General features: G+C 42.6%; 2 protein-coding genes across 3 annotated transcripts in view; both read left to right on the top strand.

The window, feature by feature from the left end:
- Positions 1 to 14,419, top strand: part of RIN2 (Ras and Rab interactor 2) — a 113,781-nt gene extending 99,362 nt beyond the window's left edge. For both annotated transcript variants that reach the window (XM_026653198.2, XM_029911908.1), the window contains 4 exons: positions 1,890 to 2,195; positions 4,653 to 4,784; positions 7,359 to 7,522; positions 12,514 to 14,419. In XM_026653198.2, the coding sequence (XP_026508983.1) occupies positions 1,890 to 2,195; positions 4,653 to 4,784; positions 7,359 to 7,522; positions 12,514 to 12,834 (923 nt within the window). In that variant the 3' untranslated portion in view covers positions 12,835 to 14,419. The remainder of the gene's footprint in view (positions 1 to 1,889; positions 2,196 to 4,652; positions 4,785 to 7,358; positions 7,523 to 12,513) is intronic.
- Positions 14,420 to 17,229: 2,810 nt separating this feature from the next.
- NAA20 (N(alpha)-acetyltransferase 20, NatB catalytic subunit) lies at positions 17,230 to 24,055 on the top strand. The gene is made up of 6 exons (XM_024206983.2): positions 17,230 to 17,328; positions 18,570 to 18,594; positions 19,153 to 19,243; positions 20,343 to 20,478; positions 21,563 to 21,708; positions 23,400 to 24,055. The coding sequence occupies exons 1-6, from the start codon at positions 17,276 to 17,278 to the stop codon at positions 23,483 to 23,485; spliced, it is 537 nt and encodes a 178-aa protein (XP_024062751.1). The 5' UTR covers positions 17,230 to 17,275; the 3' UTR covers positions 23,486 to 24,055.
- Positions 24,056 to 24,936: the final 881 nt, after the last annotated feature.

The raw sequence follows: 24,936 nt of genomic DNA, 5'->3' as shown, positions 1-24,936 counted from the left end.
AAAAAAAAAAAAAAAAAAAAAAAAAAAAAAAAAAAAAAAAAAAAAGGTAAACTGCCAATACATACATAAATAAATAAAAAATCTGACATTAATGATCTTAGCAAGGAATAGTATGTAGCATACTGAAATAGGATTATCCTAGTTCATTTACATTGAGGATGAGGGTGTGTATTTCCTGGATGGGAACAAATTTCTCTTCCACCAAGTATGAATGTAAGTACTTTCTCATCAAACCTGATCTTGAGTGAATGTTAGTCCAAATGGGGTCTAAAGATTCTCACTCTATTCTGGAATCCACCATTTATACCTCTGTTCCTTCCTGGTATTCCTTTGTGCTTTTTTTCTGGCTGGGTGAGCAGTGGATCTCAATGGATGGGTCAGGAGGGGATTGCCTGGCTCACTCCCTAATGCTGTAGATAAGATACAACTCATTTGAAATGTCACATCTGGTCACAATTGGCAGCTATGGCATAATGGAGACTTATGGGTTAGCTGAATCCACCTCCACCCTTCATGTTGTATCTTGTATACTTTGACCTGGACGGACCATCAGTGGTGTCTGATCGGTGGACAGCTGGCAGGTCACATGGTACTTCGAGTTGCTTTTACAGGCTCCATTGCCAAGCGCCTGGATGCCTATAAAAACAGCTGGAAATGAGGCGGAGCCAGCTTACCTACCTCCATGAGGGGCTTCTACCTAAGAGGAGGAGTGGAAACAGGAGATTGGAGCCACCAGCAGGACTGGAGCATGCTAGAGAAGGCGGGAGCTGCCTGTGGGAGAAAAAGGAGTTGGTATTTTGGGAAGTATGTGCCGGGAAAGAGGAGATGGGGGGTGGTGGTCATGTGATGGAGAAACGTGGGGAGGAAGCAGTGGGAGAGAGGTTTGAGACTGAAAGCTCTGCAGGGTATAGATTCTTTCTGTGTGTTGACAGTGCCCAGCATAATAGGGCCTGAGTCCTGATTGAAGCCTTTGGGAGCTACTGCAGTACAATTAATCATGTAGTGACCATATACTTTCCTAAAGTTGTTTTTCCATATGAGCTACTGTTGTCATTGCCATAAGGATGCTAGATGATTGTGAATGAGAGGTGATGTGGTCTGCATGACTGCAAGGGTAGAAGAGGAGACCTGTGTACCCATGATTTGCAAAGGAGGTGATCCACAAAGATGGGGTCCACACTGAAAAAATCAAGAGTATCTGTTGTTAAGCCTAAGTGGAGCAGGAATAAAAAGCCAAGTGGTTGCTATATCATGTGTGCCCCGTAGCTAAACAAAGACCATTAGGATTGATGACAGAGTTGAGCATAACTTCCATAATGAAATCTGAACTGGACAAAAACAGCTTGATTTTCATTTCAGTTGAAAAACCTATAACCAGGCCAAAGTTCATAAACCTTTTGGCAAAGCTGGGCTAAGTTTTAGCAAATCTGGATTGATTTATGGCTTCTGATGGAAACTATGCAAAACTGGATCGTTTCAACCCCAAACCAGAGAAAAGTTATGGGTTTTGACTGAACTGTATTGAGTTGAGATTTGTTTGAAACTGAAACTCAAAGCAAAACTCAGAGTCCCTAGATCCTTGTCCATCAAATCCAAGAGGATAGGTTTGCATGAACTCCTGTGAACTCGAGCCACTATGTTCCATACAGCTGAATAGTCCTGTTTTTATTTTGTTTTTCATATTTGCCAGACTGCTGTGAATTCAAATGAAATACAGATTCTGTTTTGCCTTTTGATGCCTTCTTAGCAAACATCTGGAAACTCGGCTGCATTAATATATAGACCTTAGTGAATAGCGTCTACTCTAATTTCTCCTTTGGGAGTGGATATGTTAATACTGATTCTACTCTAGACGCTGAAATCAAATGAACATGTGTTTCCCTTTGCAGATGTTGTGCTGGAGAAGGCCATGCACAAGTGTATCCTGAAGCCCTTGAAAGGCCACATTGAAGCAATGCTGAAAGAATTCCATACTGCGGATGGCTCTTGGAAACAGTTAAAAGAAAATCTGCAGCTGGTGCGGCAGAGGAACCCTCAGGAACTGGGTGTATATGTCCCAACACCGGACTTTGTGGACGTTGAAAAGATTAAAGTCAAGTTCATGACCATGCAGAAAATGTATTCGCCTGAAAAGAAAGTCATGCTGCTGCTGAGAGTGTGCAAACTGATTTACACTGTCATGGAGAATAACTCAGGTAATGCTCTCTTCAGGTTAGATCTCCCTGCTTTGAAACCGTTAGGAGGGGGGAGTAAATCCTTTGTCTCCCTGCTGATTGGAGTTCCCCTTTCTTCCCTTAGCTTTGATCTCTTGTCATCTGCCTCTCTGTTCCTCAGAGTCTCTGTTAGACTCTGCTACTCAGTTTCTTTCTAGAGTGCTGTGCTGCTCCTGGCAGCGGATCAATTAAGATACGCAGATTTATGAACTGCAGGAGCAGCCCTTGGAAGAACAGCTCTGGGTAACTACTGGCATTTGAAGTAGACATTGAAGCTATGAGCACGGCTTTCCATAGCTGTCCTTTGGAGCCTGAATTTGATAGTCTTAGGCTGTATCTATATTACAGCTTATATCGGCAAAACTTACGTTCCTCATGGGTGTGAATAAGCCACGGCCCTGAGCAACATAAGTTACACTGACATAATCGCTCTTGTGCACAGCGCTATACCGGTGGAAGAGCTTCTCCTGCCGACATAGCTTCTGCCACTCACTGAGGTGGGTTTTTTTATGCCGACAGGAGAGCTCCCTCCCATCAGCATAGAGCGTCTTCACCAGACGCACTGCAGTGGTGCAGCTCCATCGGTACAGCTGCACGTGTAGACATAGCCTAAGCCTGAATGCTTTCTGGAAACCATAGTAGATGCAGTTAAACGCATTCTGTATTTCTGTAGTGGAGTCTAACAACGTAGATACAGTACTACAGTCTGAAAAATACTTTGTAACTGGAAGGTGGCAAACAAAGGCTATACTTCTGGCTAGCAGTGCCTGTGGATGTTCTACTCTGAGCACTATCTTTTATGTTTTAGATCAAAAATAACATTACCACTTCTACACTGCAACAAGTATCTAAAATACAACCAGGGACCTTGAAAGCTAGATAATGAAATGGAGTTACATACCGATAAGAGGCATTTTTAAAATACTTGTGCAGAGTCAACAGGAGGCATGCAGCTAAAACGTGCTGCTAGATGGTGAGAATGCAGGGGTGTCACCCTGTTCTCAGGCTGTGGCCTTATCGGGTGTCACAAGCGAAGCTGGGTGAAGCTTGTGTTGGGAGAGTTCCCAAGGCAAATACAAGATGTTGCAGGAAGTGATGTTGGTAGGTGCATTTTTCCTCTCTAAGGAGACACTGAATCTGGACTCCAGGATAGGGTGACTAGACAGCAAGTATGAAAAATCGGGACGGGGGTGGGGGATAATAGGAGCCTATATAAGAAAAAGACCCCAAAATCAGGACTGTCCCTATAAAATCGGGACATCTGGTCATCCTACTCCAGGATGGTGCTAGAGGCTCAGTGCTCTTGGAGGTGCCATCTTTCCTTCCTATGGATGGCACTTCTGCATGAGTGAGGTCCGGTATCCTGCCCAGGTTATATTCTGCCTATCTGAATTCCTCTTGCAGTTTCAGTCTGATATAGTAGTGTTTACTTCCTGGCCCTAAACTGCTGCAGGTTGTTACTTCGTGGTATTTAAATGGCTCTTACGTTACAGTGTTGGGTGAAGTGTTTCTTGCATGGATAATAAAAATATTTACTGACTAAGAAGTGGTGGGGCTGGGAGCGGGTGAATGTTCCTGAGTTGTGCTCTATTGCTAGCAAGCACACTGTTGCTCCTAAGTGTTACTGTAATAGAAATCATGAGGGGCGGGCGGGAGGGCTTTTTCAGGGGTTAGGAGCTGCTTAAGAATCTCTGCTGTATATCCAGCCACCAGAGGAGTCTCTAGGGGGCCATTTAGCTGGTGTAACTTAGGGTCTGTCTACTCAGCAGCTGGGAATGTGCTTCCCAGCATGGATAGTCAGACATGAGCTAGCTCTGCTTCAGGTAGGGTGCTAAAAATAGCCGTGTGGCCCCGGCTGTACAAGCAGTGGTGCTGCTACACAAGTGCAAAGTATCATTGTGGTTATTATTCTTAATAATAACAACAATGTAGCTCAGGAGTCTAATGCTCCTGTATATTCAGTCTTCTATGACAGAATATCTGGTTCAAATGCAGGCCCTATGATTTCCAGTAAGATCTTCCTAGAAATAGAATTTTATTCTTAAATATAAGAGAGAGAAAATGGTTGTTTTCTGTTAATCTGCTCGTGGAAATCTATGCAGAAAATGTCAGAATGGTATGGCAAGCTTGGCCTCAGTGAATCAGTTAGCTGTGTGCCATCAGCAATGGATACCAATATAAGCCTTGATCCTAAATTCCTTGTGCATCCAAAACTCAGTTTTGGGTGCGTCAGCAATACAAGATCAGACTCTGAGTTGGTATATTGCTATAGCCGATTTCCAGAGACTCCCACCTTGCCACACACCAATAAACACCATTCTGTAAAACAGTGTAATTGTGCAGTATCGTGAAAACAGCAACAGATTGTAAGCTTTGACCAGCTGAAAACAGCAAAAGGGTTTGGCCATTGTATCAGTGTCTGTGCTCCTTTTGCTCCAGGGAGGATGTATGGAGCGGATGACTTCTTGCCAGTGCTGACCTATGTAGTGGCCCAGTGTGACATGCTGGAGCTTGATACTGAAATTGAATACATGATGGAACTGTTGGATCCGTCTTTACTACATGGAGAAGGTAAATGTTTGTTTTTGTTTTTATTAAAACCAGTTGGAAGTGTGCGGGGGTGGGGGGGCAGAGGAGGGGAGGGGAGTTTCCTCATAACATAATGTTAACCAAAAGTATTTAAAGGAGCCCCAAAGCTAATGGTGTGCTGCCAGTAGGTTAACAAGAGGCTCCCAAAACTGTCCTTGTTAAGCTGTGATATACCCTGAGTCCCAGGGGTGCATGTGGTTGCAGCGTGTAGAGGTGAGGGACTGGGGAATCGGTTTGTGTGGGTTCCCATTCCCGTGACTAGGATTTCAATAACCCAGGAGGGACGTGGCATGACTTGGCAAACAAGCTTATATTATGTGCACATGCTGGATGTGTTTTATACTTCAAGTCCTGAAAAATATTCTGAGTCTATTTATAGTGCAGCAGCTTTCAATTCACATGTAATTTGGAATGGGGGCTGGGGTGAATGCCTGGGGGATTCTCTCCTGGGAAATACTTTGCGAATACCTCCCACGTGATACACTCTGGCCCATTTTTTGAGCCCCTGGAACAAGTTATCTGTAGCTGAGATGACAGAGAGGGCTAAATGCCATCAGAGGCAGGAAAATCACCCCAGCCCTCTCCAGTTTCATGGTGATATTTAACAAGGTGCTCCTGTGAACTGCCCATCGCTATCTATAGCTAGGAAGATAGTTTTTAACTCCTGTGGTCAAGATCATTTTTGAGTCTAAATTTACATATTTTTGCCATCAAGAAAATTCGACTTCCTACTCTCATTAGACTGAACAAAACTGCTGTATCCCATTGGAAGTTGGCATGTTTGAGAGGATTATGTCAGGTCTCTTCTGATCTCACAGTTGTCTGTTCCCTGCGTTGGAGTATAGAGCTCCTCCAGCACATTGTTCAGAAATCTCATAATGGAAAACATTTGATGTATGAAGCTGAGGAACATTAACATGCTTGAAACAGAGAAACATCTGCTGAACTAACAGGAAGTTTTGGTTTTAGTTCAATAAAAGGAGAAGTCCACAGTTGATTGGCTCTTGTCTTTAACACCAGGTGTTCTGATAATGTGTAGGAAGAACTGTCTAGTGATTTGGGACCATGCGGTTCTAAAGGAATGTACTGTCCAGTTTGACTGGTGGGGTTAGTGGTTATGTCACATGTTTTATGTATAAAACTTGTTTGGAGACTAAAAGCCAAGAGGACGCTAATTATAATCCTGAAATTACTGCTGCCAGCATGTTGGTAATCTTTAAATGGCACTGAATGGCTATAGCTTCAGCTCAGTGGAAATCTCCCATTTGACTGGCTTGTTTAAAAAACAAACAAACGGGATGCCCTGTGTCCCCTACTTGCAGAGCTCAGTCAGTGTTACGATTGACTTCACTCTGGGACTTTTACAGCTTTGGGGCTTGCATTTTCTGCTGTAATTCTATCTTGGCTTCATTTAAATCCCCAATAAAGATGAAGTAAATAGCAAGAGAGCTATTTACTAGAGACCACCTCCCGAGCTAGACTGAAACAAGGGGATGCCGAAGGAGATAAAGAGCCATGGGAGATTCCTTTTAAAAAAACACAAACTAGCGCCAGGCTTCTGGCCAACAGACTGGATTGTGTCTCAGCCTCCACATTGTAGCAGACTCTCTGGAATATTTGTGAATTCTCCGCTGTTGCTTGAGAGCAATTACAAAACTCAGGAGGGGGAAAAAAAACCACTATTTGAAAATGGGGTGTTCAAATTAATTAAGGGAAAATAATATCCAACTTCAAAGAGCGTAGTGCAAATGCTCAGAAATAAAGGAGCATTGCTTATGTGTCTTTTTTTTTTTTTTTTTAAGAAAGCACATTTTAAGTAACTATGCACTGTATTGCTGTGCCTAGTGCTATAAATGTCCCATCACTTCATAACGTGCAGTGTCTATAAAACTGAGAAACACAGGTACAGAGCGGGGGGAGGGGCCAAGCTTACTGACCCTCCGAGCCACATACGACAATCTTCAGAAGTTTGAGAACTGGGGCGCGCCTGCCGGGGCTTGGGGCTTCAGCCCCGTTCCTGCTGAAGCCCCGAGACCCCCCCCCCTCCCTGCTGGGCAGAAGCCCCTACCCCCACCACTGTGGTGCAAGGGAGAGGTCCCCCCTCCCCCGCCCCAGTCTGGTAGGTGGAGAATGGGGAGGAGGGATGTAGGGAGCTCCGCAAGCTGGACTTTAACTGTAAAAGAGCCGCATGTATCTCACAAGCCATGGTTTGGCCACCCCAGTACAGAGCAATTCTAATCAGCCAACTCATTAATCAAATCCATTACTGCAAACTACATGGATGGATGGATAGACTGATTTCAACAGATGAATTTGTATTTTCCACTAGTGTTAGTAAAAGTGTTGTCTGGTTACATTGTTAAGAATGTTCATATAGGGTAACAGGCCCACTGTGGTTTTGTTTTTTTCTGTAGCCAGAATATGACTACTTTGGAAATAGTATAGAGAATTTTATGGGTATTCTGATTATAGTTTTTCCCCTGCTATATCAGCAGGGCTGACTAATTTCATGTTCCTGAACATTTTGAAAATCTCTTCTCTTGCACTCCTTCACAGGAGGCTATTACTTGACAAGCGCGTATGGAGCACTTTCTTTGATCAAGAATTTCCAGGAAGAACAAGCAGCCCGATTGCTGAGTTCAGAAGCCAGAGATACCCTTCGGCAGTGGCATAAGAGGAGGACAACTAACAGAACAATTCCTTCAGTTGATGATTTTCAGGTACTGCATATGGCTTGTGAGAGAAATAAAGGGCCAGATTCTCCATTGCGGCTATGATCTCTTTGGGGAAACAGCTAGTTTGGCCATGAGGAAAAGGGTTATGGCTCCCCAATTCTTGTCCAGCTCTGCCGTGGCACAGCTTAGAACAGCCTGGAGGTTGCTCTAACCTACAGCAGCTGGCAGTAGCCCTTCAGGCCACCTCCTCTGTCATTCCCCACCATATTCCCTAGTATAAGGGAGCCTGTTACACAAGCTGTATGCCTTCTGGAGACCTTCTGCTGGGAGAATCGCCAGATAGAGAGATGTTGTTAGTTTTCACTCCAGAACCTGACCCAAAATGTCGGTCTCAGTTTCTTTGACAGTCCTCGCATCGTACTGTAGAGTTGAATTACCGGATGGCCTGGAGAAAACACATTAACTGAAGGAACTTAATTTTTCCCTCCCCTTTGTACAAGCATCAAGGCTCACAAGTGTGCTAACCTGCTGCATCTTCATTTGGTTTCACTTCTCTGTTTGCTTCACTACTGTTGTTATAAACCAAGCACAGGCGCATCCCCTCAGCTTGTGTAGTTTAGCATAGCTCTGTTGAAGATAATGGAGCCAATCCAATTTACAGCAGCTGAGGATCTGGCTTACTGTATTTCTGAGAAGCCTAAATGGTGAGCTGAATTGCAGACATTTAGTAGTCTTTCTGCCTTTCCTTGCTACTCTTTAAGTGTAAGGCAGTAGATTCCACTAAAAAATTACTGATATTAGCGTTGGGATTGTGTCACCCCTTTAGAGCAAAACTGAGAGTCGTTCACAGAAATCGTGGTGTACCCAAGTACTGTCTAGACAGACTGTTCTTGCAAATTACTTCAGATTAGTTTGGCTAGATTGTGACAGAGAAATTAGATTTTTACTTAGTGACTTTTAAAATCATTTGTTTAGTTACGTAGACACACTTATTGCCTGGGACATACTCCTCCTACAACTTCCTGTGAATGTTTGACAGTAACAACTTGTCCTTTCAGATCAGCATTAATAAGAAAAGCTGTTTCCATCCCCTCTCTTCACTAGTATCAGAGGGGTAGCCATGTTAGTCTGGATCTGTAAAAGCAGCAAGGAGTCCTGTGGCACCTTATAGACTAACAGACATATTGGCGCATGAGCTTTCATGGGTGAATACATGCATCCGATGAAGTGGGTATTCACCCACGAAAGCTCATGCTCCAGTATGTCTGTTAGTCTATAAGGTGCCACAGGTCTCTTCACTAGGTATTTCCTGCCTAAAATTGTGTTCTTTGGAACTTGTATTCTAATTTGTGAGCCATTTATTTGCATTCCTATAAACTCAGAAACTGAAGTGGTATTTCTTTCTACCTTCCTCTCCAGGATGAGTCTATCCCTTTAAAACTAACACACAATCATTACTTTGCTTTTCTACTTGTATATAAAAGCCCAACTTCAATAATTTTGCTCAGAGTCTGAAAGTTCCATCTCTCTCTGAATGTTTCTTGCATTTGAAAATAAAGGCCAAGAATTAAAAAACAAGTGCCTAAAGTTAGTCTGTTAAATAAATTTGACTCAAAAATACTGCACACCCTTAGCTCCCGCTGAGTACAGTGGTTTTGAAAATATTGATAAAAATTGTAATTACAGTTGGAATTTCTAGGCTATCTTGCTAACAGACTGACTGCAGTAATGGCATTGGCAGTATTGAGAACCTAGTATAAGAGGCTGTAACGCACCATAATCCTTGTGCAAAGTTTCAACATTATAAAAGACCTTAGTATGGTTCTACTCTGAAAAGTGTCTGTACAGATCTGTGTTCTGGGTGTATTCAGAATCCTATCAGTTGTCAGTGACAAGGAAGTGTTTTACTTCCTCCTAACACAGCTAAGAAAGGGTGAGCTGGGGACAACATCTGTATTAAGGGAGGATAGTTTTTCAAGTCTAGAGTTACACAACTCAGATAGGTCAACTGCTGGACTAAAATATGTGGGTGGAGGGTGGATCCATAGAAAACTCTTTGGTTTCAGTTATTTACAGTTCACATCATAGTCTCCAAAGTTTCCATATTAGTTAATGATGATTATCTAGTGCGAATTGCAGAATCAAGGACTGAGGGGGTAAGAGGAGGCTGTCAGTGGATAGTGAAAACTTATTTCATTCAAGGCAACTATACCGTTCTCTCTGCCTGCCTGGCAGTTTTCATTGCAAAGAATTAAAGATTGAGGTTGAACGTGAGGGAGTTGGGAAAAAGAGCACTCTTGCATAATGTCTCTTTTTAGGAGGAGGATTGATTAACTTCAGCAGTTAACCATGACCACTGCACAGAGCTAGTCGCGTCTTGCTGAGATCCATTTTATAAATACATCTCAATTTTCCTGTACTTATGACATCTCAATCTACCTGAGTCTACCCTCCCCATCTACCAGACTATTGCAAACTTTTTGTAGCAACTTTGCTAAAGAAATGTCCTAATCTAAATACATCTCCCATGGAGGACTTCATCTCAGAATGCTTCTGCTGTGGGCTAAATTCTATACTCTGTGCCACCCCTTCTTCCTGTGCACTCAGATTTCAGAGTCAAGGTGTGTCACATGACTGGGAATTGTGCTGAGTGAGGATGCCTGGAGAACAGATTTGGCACTGCATAAGAGAGACCACAGCTTCCCTTTCTGGGTGCTTCTTCCAAAACAGAATTTTAAATCATCAGGATTATACCCCAGCCAGACTACGCTTAGCAAAATTCATGCACTCAGCTGGCTGCTAGCGATGCCAGAATTCTTCAGCTCCTTTCTCACACAGCCTGTGTTCCTGAAATAAAATATCCCCCGTATGGACAGATGTGCAAAGCCAAACCCAGATGATTTGAATTGCTGCATACTTCCTAGGTCCAGCTATTTCTGGAGGAAGACATGCCAGTTTCATCACCATCATTTTTACATTGCACAGCAACAGTCTTGTCGCTAATCAAAAAGTTCCTCTTTGGACACTGGAAAGATTCTGTTACCCAGGGTTTTCAGAACCCCCTGCAGTGTTAACTTCACTATTTCACTCTAGGCGGTGTCAGGAATAAATCAGTAGGAACACAGCAATTCTGTCTGATCAAGAATTAAACACAAGTAAGTGTGCTCTTGTCTAACATTGCAGTTTATTAGATTTAAGCACACACAGACATAAGCAATAGGTTTAGAACATCCCAAATATTTACCTAACATCTGGAATGGTAGTGAGTAATTAACAGCAGGTTCACAGTTGCTCACCCGCCAGGGAGAAGAGGAGTCAGGAAAAACATCTTTCAAGATGGCTTCAGAGGATTGCTCCAAAGTACACTCTATTAGCTAATCTTTTATAACTAACTTCTACAAAACACATAGGTCATAATGACACCTACTAAATCATCACTTTTTTCCTAACTTTCAATAAACTTCTAATATCAGAGGAGCCCAGACTCAAGGTCTTTCAACCACCAAGGTTTTCAGTCTCAGCTGTTGACTTGTTTGTTCCCTCCTCCCATTCTGATTAGCAGAAACTGCCAGCTAGTTTTTGACCTTGTATCTAAAAGCCTGCTTCAAATTAACCTTTAACTATGTGGTGGTCTATTTTATTAATTCATGGTGGCTGAATGCACATAATATGGTTCCTGTTAGCTCGATCACATTCTGGGGTATACACACCCCTCATCTGAGTTGAAAAGCCAACTAGCCCCTAAGCTGATGATGGATAAATGATCACCCTCCTCAAATATGTGACCTTGATAGTTGTGAGTTATGGGGGAACTTTTCCAAGTTTTAGCTTCTCCTTAAAGCACCCTGTCAGAGTTCAAATCATGATGTTTAAAACTTCTCTGTATTCACGTTAGTAACACATTAAATCATTAAAAAACTGGAGGAGAAATTAAAGCTAATTTACTTTTCCCTATTTGTGCTATTTACTTTTTGCAGTCACTCAGATTGGATAACGAAAATAGAATAGTTTTGCTTTTATTTACAGTTATGTTCACTCTAGTCATCTCATGCACTGTCACAAGGCTGAAAGGTTTGGGCTACAAACCCCACAGGGGAATATTTAATTATTAAGAGAAAGTGTTTCCATTGGAATTTTTAAAAATTATACAGATGTTAGTGTTGTCTTAGCTTTTAATGGCTTGCATTTACATGTGAGTTGGCTCCTTTAATGACTCATTCCATTGGCTCCTTTAATGACTCATTCCATTTAGTCGCACACAAACACAAGTCCCATCTGCAGTTCTCATTCAATACTAACCTCTTCTTCCTCGATACTAGCCCCTTCTTCTTTCTCACTTTTTCCTTTCCTCCAATTCCACTCCCAGATACATTTTTCCTATAGAAACTCTCTGTAGCAGACTTATTTTTTCTTGGTTAAAAATGTGGATGTTATTTCTCAGTTTCCATATTTTACTTTTCTAATGCTTATTGGAAAGCATATTTCTTCTTATGTTGTAGTATTCGCATTTATATGTAATGCCTGGGGGACAGGGTGTCACTTTGCAAAGAGAAAAAAGATCTAATTTCTGCCTCAACATTGTATCGATGCATTCAAATATTGCACAGTGGATTGTCTTCACGTACCATCTTTCTGTGCCTCTTAAAGAAAAGTAAAAATGTTACTTATTTTAAAATAGGCGGAAAGTTCAGACTTCATCTGATTTGTTACACCAATTCTGGTGCTTTCCTAAAGTCTCTATCCTGCAATCTAGCACAACAGCAGCATCTTTTGGACATACTGCCCAGGATGTGTGTATTGCTTCCCAACATTACAAATCACATTGTTCATCAGCCGTGATATCAGTTTCGTAGCAAGATGGTCTCCACTTACAGGAAGCTTGGAAATGTAGTGTGATATTTCTCACAATTAACGTGTGGTGAGCTTGCTGCTTACTTGTTGACCTTTCAGTCTGCTGGGCTGAGCAGAACAGTTTCACATTTCTTTTTAGGTGTTTAATTTGACTTTTGGTTTCTATCTGTTTTCTCACTTTACAGAACTACCTTCGAGTTGCATTTCAGGAGATTAACAGTGGCTGTACAGGAAAGACCTTATTAGTAAGACCTTATATCACCACAGAAGATGTGTGTCAGCTCTGTGCTGAAAAATTTAAAGTGGACAATCCAGAAGATTATAGCCTGTTTCTGTTTATTGATGATACTTGGCAGCAGCTAACAGAAGATACTTACCCTCAGAAGATTAAGGCAGAGCTGCACAGCCGTCCACAACCCCAGGTTTTTCACTTTGTCTACAAGCGCATTAACAGTGATCCTTATGGTGCCATTTTCCAGAACCATGATGACAACTCCACTTTATAGAACAGATGCTTGTTATTTGTGTTCCTTGTTATCTTGTTAAAAACATCTCTTGAGTGGCTGTCTTCTTCTTTAGGAGGCAAAACAGTCTATAGATTAAATGCCTAGTAAGAACACGAGCAGCAGCTTTTAGCACTGCCTATAGAAAATATACATACAGTTCTTAAGGCCAATTGTGCAGTATATGCTACCACAGTGTCTGAGTGAACAACCCATTCAGCTGAGTTTCTTGGTACACAGATTCTTCTAAAATATGTTACACTGTGGCCCTCTGCAGGTCTATCCCTGTAAGCATGCTGAGATTAAGTTTCTCATACTTATCCTTCAGCCAAATGTTGTCTTGATTTAAACATAAATTCTAGACAAACTTTTGGGTGGACTGGCTGGTACACTCTCAATTTCACCAGCATAAGTGTGACAAGACTATCCGATGCAGGGCATCAATTAATTCCCAATTATGTGGATGGTTGCATCCTTTTCTATCTAAAACTATTTTTTTTTTTTTTTTTTTACAGAAAGACTCCATGTTTTTATGTATTTCATAGAAATTTTATAGCAGTTGCAGGTAAACTGTAAGGGTGGGTTTTTAAAATATTTTTTTAACTATAAAGTATTCTATAATTATGCATGTGACTTTAACATTTAATATACAAGAATAAATCTCTTGCTGGTTTTAGAGTATTGCATTAAATGTCTGTATTTTTTCTCTTCCTCGTTACTGAAGGGTTTTATGCAACTTTTGTTTTGAGATTGTGTTTCTGTAAGCAATTTGTATTGTTGACACTGGCCACTTAGATGCCTTTAAATGAACCTGATCTATTGTTTATATACAGCAGTTTTAGACAAGCAGATACAAGCGTGTGGGGGGACATGAAATAAATGGATGTAGAGAAGAGGTAGAGTATGTAGAGAAACTAATTTAGGGATCAAATGTGTTAGTCTGCTGGTTCAGGCGCCTTGCAAAAAATGGGTGAAGAAGATTGATAAGGAACAATTGCATGTTTAAAGTACTGTAGATATGCTGATGGATAACTCTCCCAGATATTAGTTGTGTTAGCAAAGGATTAAAAGCACCAATAAAATGGATGAGAACACTAACCATTTTATATAGATTGATACTAGCAACCTCAAACATGTTTTTGACTGAAACAAAGATTGTTGTAGCTTTTGATGAATCTGAGATTGTCTTTAGACAAGAGAGAAACTGTAAAGACACCTGAAAGTCAAAGCCTTAAACATAGAAAGGTACAATGAAATTAAACGTTTATGTTCTATAAAACCTGTTCAAAATACTGAATATTGTGGTTGAAATTCTGGCCCCCATTGAAGTCAATGACAGTTTTACCACTGACTTTAACAGGGCCAGGATTTCTCCCTAAATTCTTGTAGCAGTGTAATTGAAGACAGGTGGTCACAAGAACATAGACCTTGGACTTGTACGGCTGTGTATATATAAGATCTGTACCTTTTTCATGTTGGTTTGCCACATATCTGAAATCCTTGGCACATGTTTGTGTTTTTTATTTCATTTTGTAAATGATAAACTATGAGTTTTTTGCACATAATACATTGTAATACTGTATTATAACCACAGGTGTTGTGTGATTATTTTGAAGACAGTCCACGTGTTGAATGTTTGTTTATCAATAGAATTTTATGATACAAATCTCATATAGTGTATCAGTGGGTAGCCCAGCCTACATGGTTTGCTGTAAGAGAAGGCTCAGGAAGTATTTGCTAGTCTGTATAAAATATAGTTGTGAGGAGAAGCTGAATGATTTCATTAAAGGAAAGCAGCCTTTCATTTTTATTGAAATTAGGAATAATTAATACAAAGAAAGAAAATGATTGAGTTGGATGGTACAGGAAGGCAGCAGCAATATGAAGGAGCCTAAAGTTAGATTTCCCCCATCCAGTGTCTTCCTCCATAAACTGGAAGCAGTGCTTATTTATAACATTTCAGTGCACATTTTGTTAGGCCTTAGCCCTGCACTGACTTTTGAAGACCATGCACGTTGATGGTAACACCTGAAGTTTTTGGTGCCACGGTCTAGAACCAGTCAGTCATTCTCCATGATTAAATCCTAGAAATGTAAGGCTGGAAGGGACCTCGAGAGCCCATCTAGTCCAGTGGTTCTCAACCAGAGGTCCGGGGGGCTACAAGCAGGTTTCAGGGGGTCCTCCAAGCAGGGCCAGTGTTAGACTTGCTGTGGCCCAGGGCAGAAAGCCAAAGCCTCATGGCATAGGGCTGAAGCCCAGGGCCCTGAGCTCTGCCACCTGCGGCTGAAGCCAAAGCCTGAGTAACTTAGCTTCGCAGGGGCCCCGTGGCATGGGGCCCCAGGCAGTTGCCCTGCTTGCTGCCCCCTAATGCCGGCCCTGGCTTTTATATGCAGAAAACCAGTTGTGGCACAAGTGGGCCGTGGAGTTTTTATATCATGGGGGGGGGGGAGAGGGGGCTCTGAAAGAAAACGGTTGAGAACCCCTGATCTAGTCCATCCTCCTGTCTGAGGCTGTGACTTATTAAAAAAAAAAAAAAGTCTAGTGAAACAGGCTGCTAACTTTATTGCTCAACCATTTCTTGCTAAGTCAGGAGTGACACTGGCTCCACAGGAAGTTCTACCATTCTTATTTAGCTGACATCTATGATGAGGGAGGGAGGGAGGAAAAGAGAAAAATTGTTGAGTAACTTCAGAACTTCAAATGTGCGATGCAGGAAGGCAAAAAAGGAGCCGGGAGTGGGAGACACGTGCATAAACCACCTCAAGATGACTCTTCTGTACACTTACGCAATTAGAACACAATGTTTTTTAACTAATTTTCTTCACTGGGCAAACATTTCTCACTTCTCATAATGCCAGGAAACAGACGACAGTAAAGGTTTGGAAAGGATACATTACAGTAAAAATAAATTGCTCACTTCTTGTTGGAGGAACAAAAGAGCGTGCTATGACATATTAAGAAACCAGGGGAAAGTTTTTAAACTATGTATTATTTTGAAGTTATATAACTTACTTTTGAATGCGCAGTCCCTATCAATTTTCTTTGCTGAGTTGGAGAAGTGACCAGGGCCTAGGTATGAATAAAGCTAAGCACCTTGGAAGACTGCTTCAAACTGAAAATGAGTCAACAATGTGATGCGGTTGCAGAAAAGGCTAATATTCTGGGATGTATTAATGGGTGTGTCATATGTGAGATAAGGGAGATAATGGTCCTGCTCTACTCCGCACAGGTGAGGCCACAGATGGAGTAGTGTGTGCAGTTCTGGGCACCACACTTCAGGAAGGATGTGGACAAATTGGAGAGCGTCCAGAGGAGAACAACAAAAACGATAAAAGGTTTAGAAAACCTGACCTATCCAGAAAGGTTTTAAAAAAAAATATAGCTTCTGGGCATGTTTAGTCCAGAGAAGAAAAGACTGGGGGGGGGAACCTAATAACAGTCTTTAAATATCTTGAGGGCTGTGATCAGTTCTCTATGTCCACTGGAAGTAGGACAAAAAGTAATGGGCTTAATCTGCAGCAAGGGAACTTAAGTTAGGTATTAGGGAAACCTTAACTATAAGGGTAGTTAAGCTTTGGAAGTTTATGGAATTGCTGTCCCAGGAAGTTAAGAACAGGCTGCACAAACACCTGTCAGGGACAGTCTAGGTTTACTTGGTCCTGCCTCTGTGCAAGCGGGGTAGACTATCCACTTCTCAAGATCCCGTCCAGCCCTTGTGGTCTATAATTCCTTGGTGGATCTTAGTGATACAAAAAAGCTTGCACCCTCCACGAGTTCAGGCCAAGTTTGGAAATAATTCCTCCAAACATAGACTCTGAATTCAGAAACAAGTTCTGGACAATCGCAATAAATGAAACATTACATGAACCCCCCCCCCCCCCCCCCCTAGGGGTTATCTGTGCCCTGAGGTTGGTTGCTCTGGTCTCTCTGTGAACGTTTTAACCTTCCTCACCCAGCCTGGAGCTAGTCTGCTCCCGGGGAGCCCCAGCCCCCGCCCCGCTTTGCAGGCCGCGCCCGCCCCCAGGTCTCCAGGAGCCGGGCTGGGCTGGGCATCCTGGCGCCGTGCAAGGGCTGCCCGCGTGAGGTGCAGCTCCCGGGCCGCACTGCCTGGGCTGGCTCGGAGCGGGGCCCGGGGCCCGCCTCTGCGGAGCTCCGAGCAGTGACGGCGGGGGCATGACACGGCTCTGGCCAGCGGGGGTCGGCGCGCCCCGGTCTCTGGGGAGCCGGGAACCCAACCTGCCCGCGGCACCAGGCTCTGAAATTTGGGAGGGGGGAGGGGTCCATCTCGGCCAATGGGGCGCAGGCTTGTCAGCGGCTCCCCTCGAAGGCCGCCTTCCCACGGCGTTGCTTAGCAACCCCACCAGGACGGAAGTGATCCCGCCTGGGTGGGGTCAGAGGCAGTAGTTCCGGGTCGGCGCCTGGCCGGGCGGGGCGGAACGGAGCCATGACCTCGCTCCGGGCCTTCACCTGCGACGACCTCTTCCGTTTCAACAACATGTGAGCGGCTCCCGCCCCGTCCGGCCGCTCGCTCCCGGGGGGGGGGGTGTCGGAGCGGCCTGGTCCCGCGCGGGGACGGGTTCGGCGTTAGTAGTGGGGGCGGGAGCCGCCCCTGCCCCGTGGGGCCCCTCAGCGCGCTCGGTGACCCTCACCCCGGGGCCGCGCGCTCGCGGTTCTGAGCCTGCGGCCTCCCCGGGCTCCCTGCGAAGCCCCCGCCGCCCTGGGCTGTTCGGCAGCAGCCCGAGGCGGGTTTCCCAGCCGCTGTGGGGAGTTGTCCCCACGGCATCGTACACCCGGGGCTGTGAGACCCGGGCTCGCTGGGGATATGTCTACACTACGAGATTAATTCGAATTTGGGAAACAGGTTGTATAAATTCGATTGTGCGCGGCCACACTAAGCACAGTAATTCGGTTTTTAACCACATTAATTCGGTGGTGTGCGGCCACACTACCCCATTTATTTAAACACAGTAATTCGGTGGTGTGCGGCCACACTAACCCTAATTCGAATTAACAAAATCGATTTAGGCGCTACTCCGCTCGTCGAGGTGGAGTACAGAAATCGATTTTAAGTGCCCTTTAATTCGAATTAACTGGCTCTGTAGTGTGGACGGGTGAAGGCTTAATTCGGATTAACGCAGCTAAATCCGAATTAAAGTCGTAGTGTAGACCAGGCCTGGGTCTAGACCCGGGCTCGAGTGAGTTGCAGTTGTTGGCGCTGGGGAGGCCTGGCAGTTAGGACTCTGGTGTGGGCCAGGGACGCCAATACATACCCACGTGTCTGGGTAGGTTTGTATAGCCCATGCGGCCAGGTTAAAGCTAGTGTGGCTGTGCTTCCATGAGCCTGAAATCACACGTCTGACAGCAGCGTCAACATAGCTTCAAGGATAGCTCAGTGATTTGAGCATTGGCCGGCTAAACCCAGGGTTGTGAGCTCAATCCTTGAGGGGGCCATTTAGGGATCTGGGGCAAAAATCTATCTGGGGATTGGTTCTGCTTCGAGCAGGGGGTTGGACTAGATGACCTCCTGAGGTCCCTTCCAACCCTGATATTCTATGAACTCGTTCAGTACTGAACACCGTCACCAGTGATCGATTCTCTTTTTGTGTGTGGGGGGGGGGGGATTGTGTTGTCTCTTGGAAGTGTATTGTTTGGAAGTAAAAACCTAACCAGATTAATAGCCAACTAGAAATATACTTTGTAAACGTTTTTAAAGTTGAATCTGTTTTTATTTTTTACAGTAATTTGGATCCACTTACAGAGACTGTATCCTTATTAAGCTTTTCATTTGTACGGTACATACAGTGTTGATAGCGGCTTTGTTTCTTCCCATTATTGTAGTTCTTATTACTACACCCATCTAATGTACCCAAAACCATAATATGGTCTTTACTAAGTTTATCAAAATTGGGTAAATTAACTTACAATAATTTGTAGGAGTTCCTCAGGGCCTTACATTTCCCTGCAAGCCACCCTAACCTTTAATTCCTTCTAGCATAATACTGTATTTAAAACCATTTTGTTTTATGTTGCTCTCACATAGAGTATTTGCTGCCTTATCCCTACTCGTCTCTTAAAATCCTGGGGGGGAACCCAGACATAAAAATCTATTTTATCTGAGTAGAAAGCTGGCCATCCAGTGTACTGATAAAAGGAAGGTATAAATGCAACCGGTGGAGCTAAGACTCTCAACAGACAGCACATGCTGTTCAGTGCATGTTGTTTCAGTGCTATTCTGTGGCAAGCCGTATTCAGTCCAGCATTGTGTACTGAAGATAGTAGTATTGTCAATTAGCTGTATACTTCTTAACAAGAACTCTGTAGTATGGGATACCCTTTTACCTACAGTATCTGGCTCACTGGCCAGAGTATTTTATTGTTGCAGAAGCACCAGGTGGAGAGCTAATGGGATACAGTAAGTGGAATATTGTACACTTAGTGTGACAAAGCTTATAATTTTTAACCATTTAAGATTCTATTGCATTTTAATATTTTGGGGCTAGAAATCAGATTTCAGTTCATTTCCTGTTTTTTAATATTCACACCAAACTGGAGCATTTACTGCTAATGCCACCTCACAGATGTTGAAGGGCATTACATAAATTATGCACTCATATTTTGTGGTGGTGGTCCTTGTGTGGCAGTGAAGCAGGACAAATGCTGAGCTCTAGCAAGACACATGTTTATGTTACATTTGTGTAAGTCTTTGCAATATCAGAGCCTTTGTCACTGGCCTACCATCCTTCTGCTCACATGTGAGGGGAAATGTTATCCTTTTGTTCACACTCTTGCCTTTAACAGGACACAGTCAACTGGATTTATTTTTTTAAATTAACTAATTTCAGCACATTCAGCTTTCTCAGAGCTCCCTCCCAATAGGGTTTTTTTTTGTTCGTTCCTTAAAACAATTTTTCTGCTCCCCTGCTTTATTTATAAGAGGCTTGTGGGAGGGTCTGAAAGCAACGCTACCTAACATGCTCAGGCCCGCCTCTTCTTCCCCTCTCTTTTCCTGTATACATGCCCACCTGCTTCTGCTTCACTTTATTCAGTTCCTTACATAGCAGTGAGTGAGTGATGTCATTATGGTAGTGCATGAGACAGGAAGCACAAATGACTCTTCGTAAAGCAAAGCTGGTCAGGCACAAAGTGCTGTCAATCACATTAAGTAAAGACCTGATCTTGCGAGGAACTCTGCCCACAGTCAATGTGCAGGATCAGGGCCTCGGCGATTAGGGTTACTAGCAACACTCAGAAGTACACAATTTTCCAATGGAAATGTGATTTTTTTTTTATGTTGACTGTCCCCTGTAACTTCTAAATGAGGCTTGTGCAGTTAACTATAGTAAAACTGTTTCATTCCATCATTCTGAAACACCACTACTGCAGCGTTTACAGAATCACTAAAACATTTTGGCTTAGAAAGCGGTTTCAAATACATCTGTGGGTTTCCTTTGCGGGGATGGCGTACGTTAATTCCAGCGTGCTAGCTTGTGAAGTGCTCCTTCTGTTTGCAGTAATGGGTAAAGCTGAAGGCTCCGTGGCCAGGGAGGAGTGGCACGGGCACGTCACTGCTCTCTCCGTTGCGCCCGAGTTCCGCCGGCTGGGTTTGGCTGCTAAGTTGATGGAGCTACTGGAGGAAATTTCAGAAAGGTGAGCACCATGTACAAATTCTAAGTAACTTTTTCTTGTGTCCCAGAAAACTGACCTTGCTTGCCCACTGAACATGTGAAGTTCTGATTATAATTCCCAGTGGTTACAGAGAGCAAGGTTTAAATGATAGCTGACAAATTTTAAGATGTTTCTTAGCTGTTGCGAAAGCCTATTTGTGGGGATGAGAGGGAAGAAACTCCAGGTCCAGCAGGCGCACCCTGTAAAAATTGCTTGTCTTGGGCAGAGAGAAGATTCCCTTCACAAAGAGTCAACTCTTTTTCCTGTAGTGCCCACAACACTGTGTGCAGTGTGCAAACAGGGTGGGAACTGCCCCTGCCTCAAAGAGCTGACTGTATGAGAGAAGTAGAGAAAGGGATTAAATCTGTGAGGCTACTGAGTTTAGTGCTCACAGGTTTTTTTGTTTGTGTATTGGGAATGAGATTGTTCCCAGCTGATGTGATCTGAAAACACTGGAGTCTTTTTTTTATGAGCAGATAATTTCTACAAAATGATCAGGACACAGCTTAGCAATAGATCGGATAAGCACTGTCTAAGGTAGGATAAAAGTACATAATGCCAGGGGGAAGGTAAAGCCACATTTTTTGCAGAGCTGAGGTCCGCAATAGAAATACAAAAAATAATTACATGTGACTCATTTCTGGTGTACAGGGCTCTCCCCTTTCTTGTTTGAGAGATGAGGCTAGCGGGGAAAGTTATTCATGTAGGTCTTTAAATGGATGGGTAAAAAAATCTGCTCCCTCTCTCCTTCTGGAGTGCAAACTATATCAAATAACTCACCCAACGTTTCTTTGGTCACTTGTACACAACTCCACTCTGCAGAGATTGTGTGAAAGCCTGAGATTGTTCATGTGGCCAGACTCCTCAGTTGTACCCCAGAAAAATACATCTGCTTGTAATATACATAAATAATGCACCTTTTATCATCATTGAATAGGATGTATTCTGTGCAGAATCTTTGGAAGAATTTGTTTCTCTTCTCTCTGATTATTGGCAGTAGATTCATTATATTATGAAATGTATTCTTTTGCTCTTCCTCATTGTTGTTGTTTTTTCCTTTACAAAGAAAGGGTGGCTTTTTTGTGGATCTCTTCGTAAGAGTGTCGAATCAGGTTGCAGTAAATATGTACAAGCAACTGGGCTACAGTGTCTACAGGACAGTACTAGAGTACTACTCAGCTAGCAATGGGGAGCCTGACGAAGATGCTTATGGTAAGTACTTGGTTCCATAAGAGCAAATCGCCACATAGGTGGAAAGCTCCAGTGTTGTTTTCTTAGCTTTATTTTCAAAAAAGTAAACTCAGTTTCTTATCAAGTACACAAATCTATACTTTTGGATAGTTCTTTAAAGAACAAATCTAACTTGAAATTACACTTCAATTATACAATTTGAAATTTTTCAACAAGTTATACTTTGTGGTATTTATTGTATCAATACGATACTTTTGTTTTGAATGTCCTTATTATTGATACTTACTCCTTTATCCCGATAGATTAAACAAGTTATTTTGCCATTATAACAAGTACAAGAAATGCCTTCTATAACGATGGTTAAAATGCAGTGACTATTCTAATCTCTTTTCATATGCACAGAATTTTATCTAGCAAATTCATCTTGGGCTGAAATTAACGCTTTGCCTCATCCCAAAAGTGAATTTATTTTATAAACAGCAGCAAAATTGGTTGAGTATTTCTGCAGGGGTTGAAAAATTCATTCACTTAATCATCAATGACAAGTAGAACACTTTCCCTGGTTAGGGATGAGTCAAGTCTTCAATTTCTGCCGAACATGAGCTTGTTGTGTAAACTGGTTGTGAAGATAACCTTCCAAATGTAAATGGATACAGTGCTGTCTTCCTGAAACTATAGACACATGCTGCCTGAGCACTGCTGATGCCACTTATAGCTTTTCCAAGCAGCTGAAGAGTGACACTGACATGTTCCTTGTCCTTTTTACTGTCACTATTCAGAACCCTATGGACAGCTGCTGAAGCTGATCAGAACTTGTGTTAATTTCACTCTGCTGCTGGCAAAAGCTGTAATCAGCAACAGATGTAAGGAATAGCAGTTCACAGGGGAAGAGGACCCAAAAGAAGTTGGGACAGGAGAGCACCTGAGACTCCCAACTTTCCAACACCCAGTATCCAGGGACTGATATGAAAGCCCTGAACCTGGGAACCAGCTCCTTTCCAGCTGGGAATGGAGGGGGCAGGGCTTTTTACTAGTTCTATTTGTGGGGGGCTAAGCGAGCCATTCATATTTTGTTTGGCCTCTGGATAGCAGATGCTGGTAACCCTTTGAAGCCTTGCTTTTCTCAGACACCCTGATCTTAAAATTGTGAATATTTAAAGTCAGGCAACGATAAATGCATGCCTTGGAATGTTTCAATGTGAATGCATTTGTTAATGACTTATTCCGCTGGTGATGCTTGTCGGTTCCTCAGGCAATAGAGCCCTGGATATTCTTTTTCTATTAAAAAACAAAACAAAAAACGACATTGATGCATCACTATACTTAAGATATCAAGCACTCACTGTTTGAATTTGATTATCTTTGTTTGCTCCCTGAAGATTTACTTGGCTGCGTTTCACATTGTTTTTGTTCCTGCTTTGTTACATGTAAATATAGGTAATGATTTTATTAAAGTGTACAATAAAATACACAGGAGGTGGCAGCTCACATTCTTGGAGCAACCTTACATCAAGTGTTTGCTATTTTGGCTTTAATATTGCATTAAAGCTAATATTTTTGCATCTAATTGCATTTTATTTGTTCCAGTCTTATAGTACTGGAATTTTTCTCATAAAAGATGAGCTTTATTATAATCTACAAGAACATTCACTTAACATGGGCTTGTATAATGTTGTCTGTCTTGTAGTAGTAACATTTGTGTTTGTCAACAGATATGAGGAAAGCGCTTTCCAGAGATTCAGAGAAGAAATCAATTATACCATTACCTCATCCTGTGAGACCTGAAGACATTGAATAACTTTAAGCTGTGGTTCTCAGGCAACTTACCAAAAATAACGTTTATGGACAATTTAAAATTTACAGTGCAAAGAGCATCAAATGTTTTTTGAAGGTAGCGGAAAAGATCTTGGCTAGATGAGGAGGAAGAAGGCACAGGCTTAAAAAAGGAGTTTAGGCACAGTGTTTTACTTTTCATAAAGCCCCAAAAGCAACAATAGGAAGTTTACAGTTACACTGCTTATATTTTGATTTCCTGTTTATAAAAAAGCAGACAAATTTAAACATTCCACCATCATGTTTTATACCCCATATTAAAACTCAGTGATGGAAAATATCACTACTTCCTCCTACTGGGCCTGAGAATCACAGCTGTGAATGTTCTTTTTTGTTCTAACAGTTGAAGCTCTAAGGGTAGATATGAAAAAGATGAGGTGCATAATAAAATACAAATTCAGTGTGATGCTGGTTTGTGTAAAGTTGAGCCATGGCTCTCTCTTACACTGTTTATTTTATGTCATGTTCACATGTATTGTATTGTTGTAACCTTCCTTAATTAGTTTTCTTATTTAAAAATCAGCTTTGGCAGAAAGTGGGCTATTGCACATCAGTTATTGACTAGACCAATCCAGTTGTGTGTGTGTGTGTGTACTGTACAGTATTATTGGAGGTAAGTCAGCACTGTTCTAAAACTGTAAAAAAGTGTACATGTATTCGCTCTTTACAGAAAATTAGATTGTGTCTTGGCCTGTAAAAAGTTCTGAAATCAGAAAAGGTGGCACCATTTGTTACCAGGTTAGAGTAGCAAGTCCTATACTAAAAAATGAAAACTTTAGGCTGCAGTCTAGTTAGTTTTTTTAATACTGTGCTCAGTGCAGTGGCGGAGCAGCACTTGAACATTTCCTCCTCGCAGATTTTTAATTGATGGAAAGTTAAACAACTGACAGAAGCTTTGTGTGGGTGCTCGAATGTTTCCAGGGGCTGAGTTTCAGTCTAAGGCAGCTGTTGAAAGCTCTGTAACGTCTCCCTCATGTGGTTGACAGGTCTGTGGTTCCATCAAAACGGAGCCTGTTGTAGATAGTCATGATCAGATGGGATTCCTCGGGGAATTTTAGCTAGGTCCAAAGTCTTGCATGCCATAGGAAGCTAGTGGAGAGCAGAGCAGTAGGGCGATGTCTGTTTGGCAGTTTCTGTTGCTGAAGAGGGAGGCAGATGCAGGCCTAGTCATAGGAACCTCACAAAATGTTTTTGGCTGGTGGTGGTGTGCTGCAGGAGTGATTTGTTTGAGGATGAGGAGTCTAATACTGTGTAGTTGTGCTTTGCTCTGTTTAGTGAGAGGTGGGAATAAGAACTGAGCAGGAGCAGCTAATTCATGTTCCCAGACTTTCTCCACAGAAAGATTTGAATAATAGTCTGATCATTGAAATAAGCCTCTTTCCTCAGAAGTAGGGAACAAACGGGAGATTGGCTGCT

This window comes from Terrapene carolina, unplaced genomic scaffold, assembly GCF_002925995.2.
Source record: "Terrapene carolina triunguis isolate 2854851 unplaced genomic scaffold, T_m_triunguis-2.0 Scaffold132, whole genome shotgun sequence".
NCBI classification, from domain to species: domain Eukaryota; kingdom Metazoa; phylum Chordata; order Testudines; family Emydidae; genus Terrapene; species Terrapene triunguis.
This window is presented reverse-complemented; position numbering and strand designations above follow the sequence as displayed.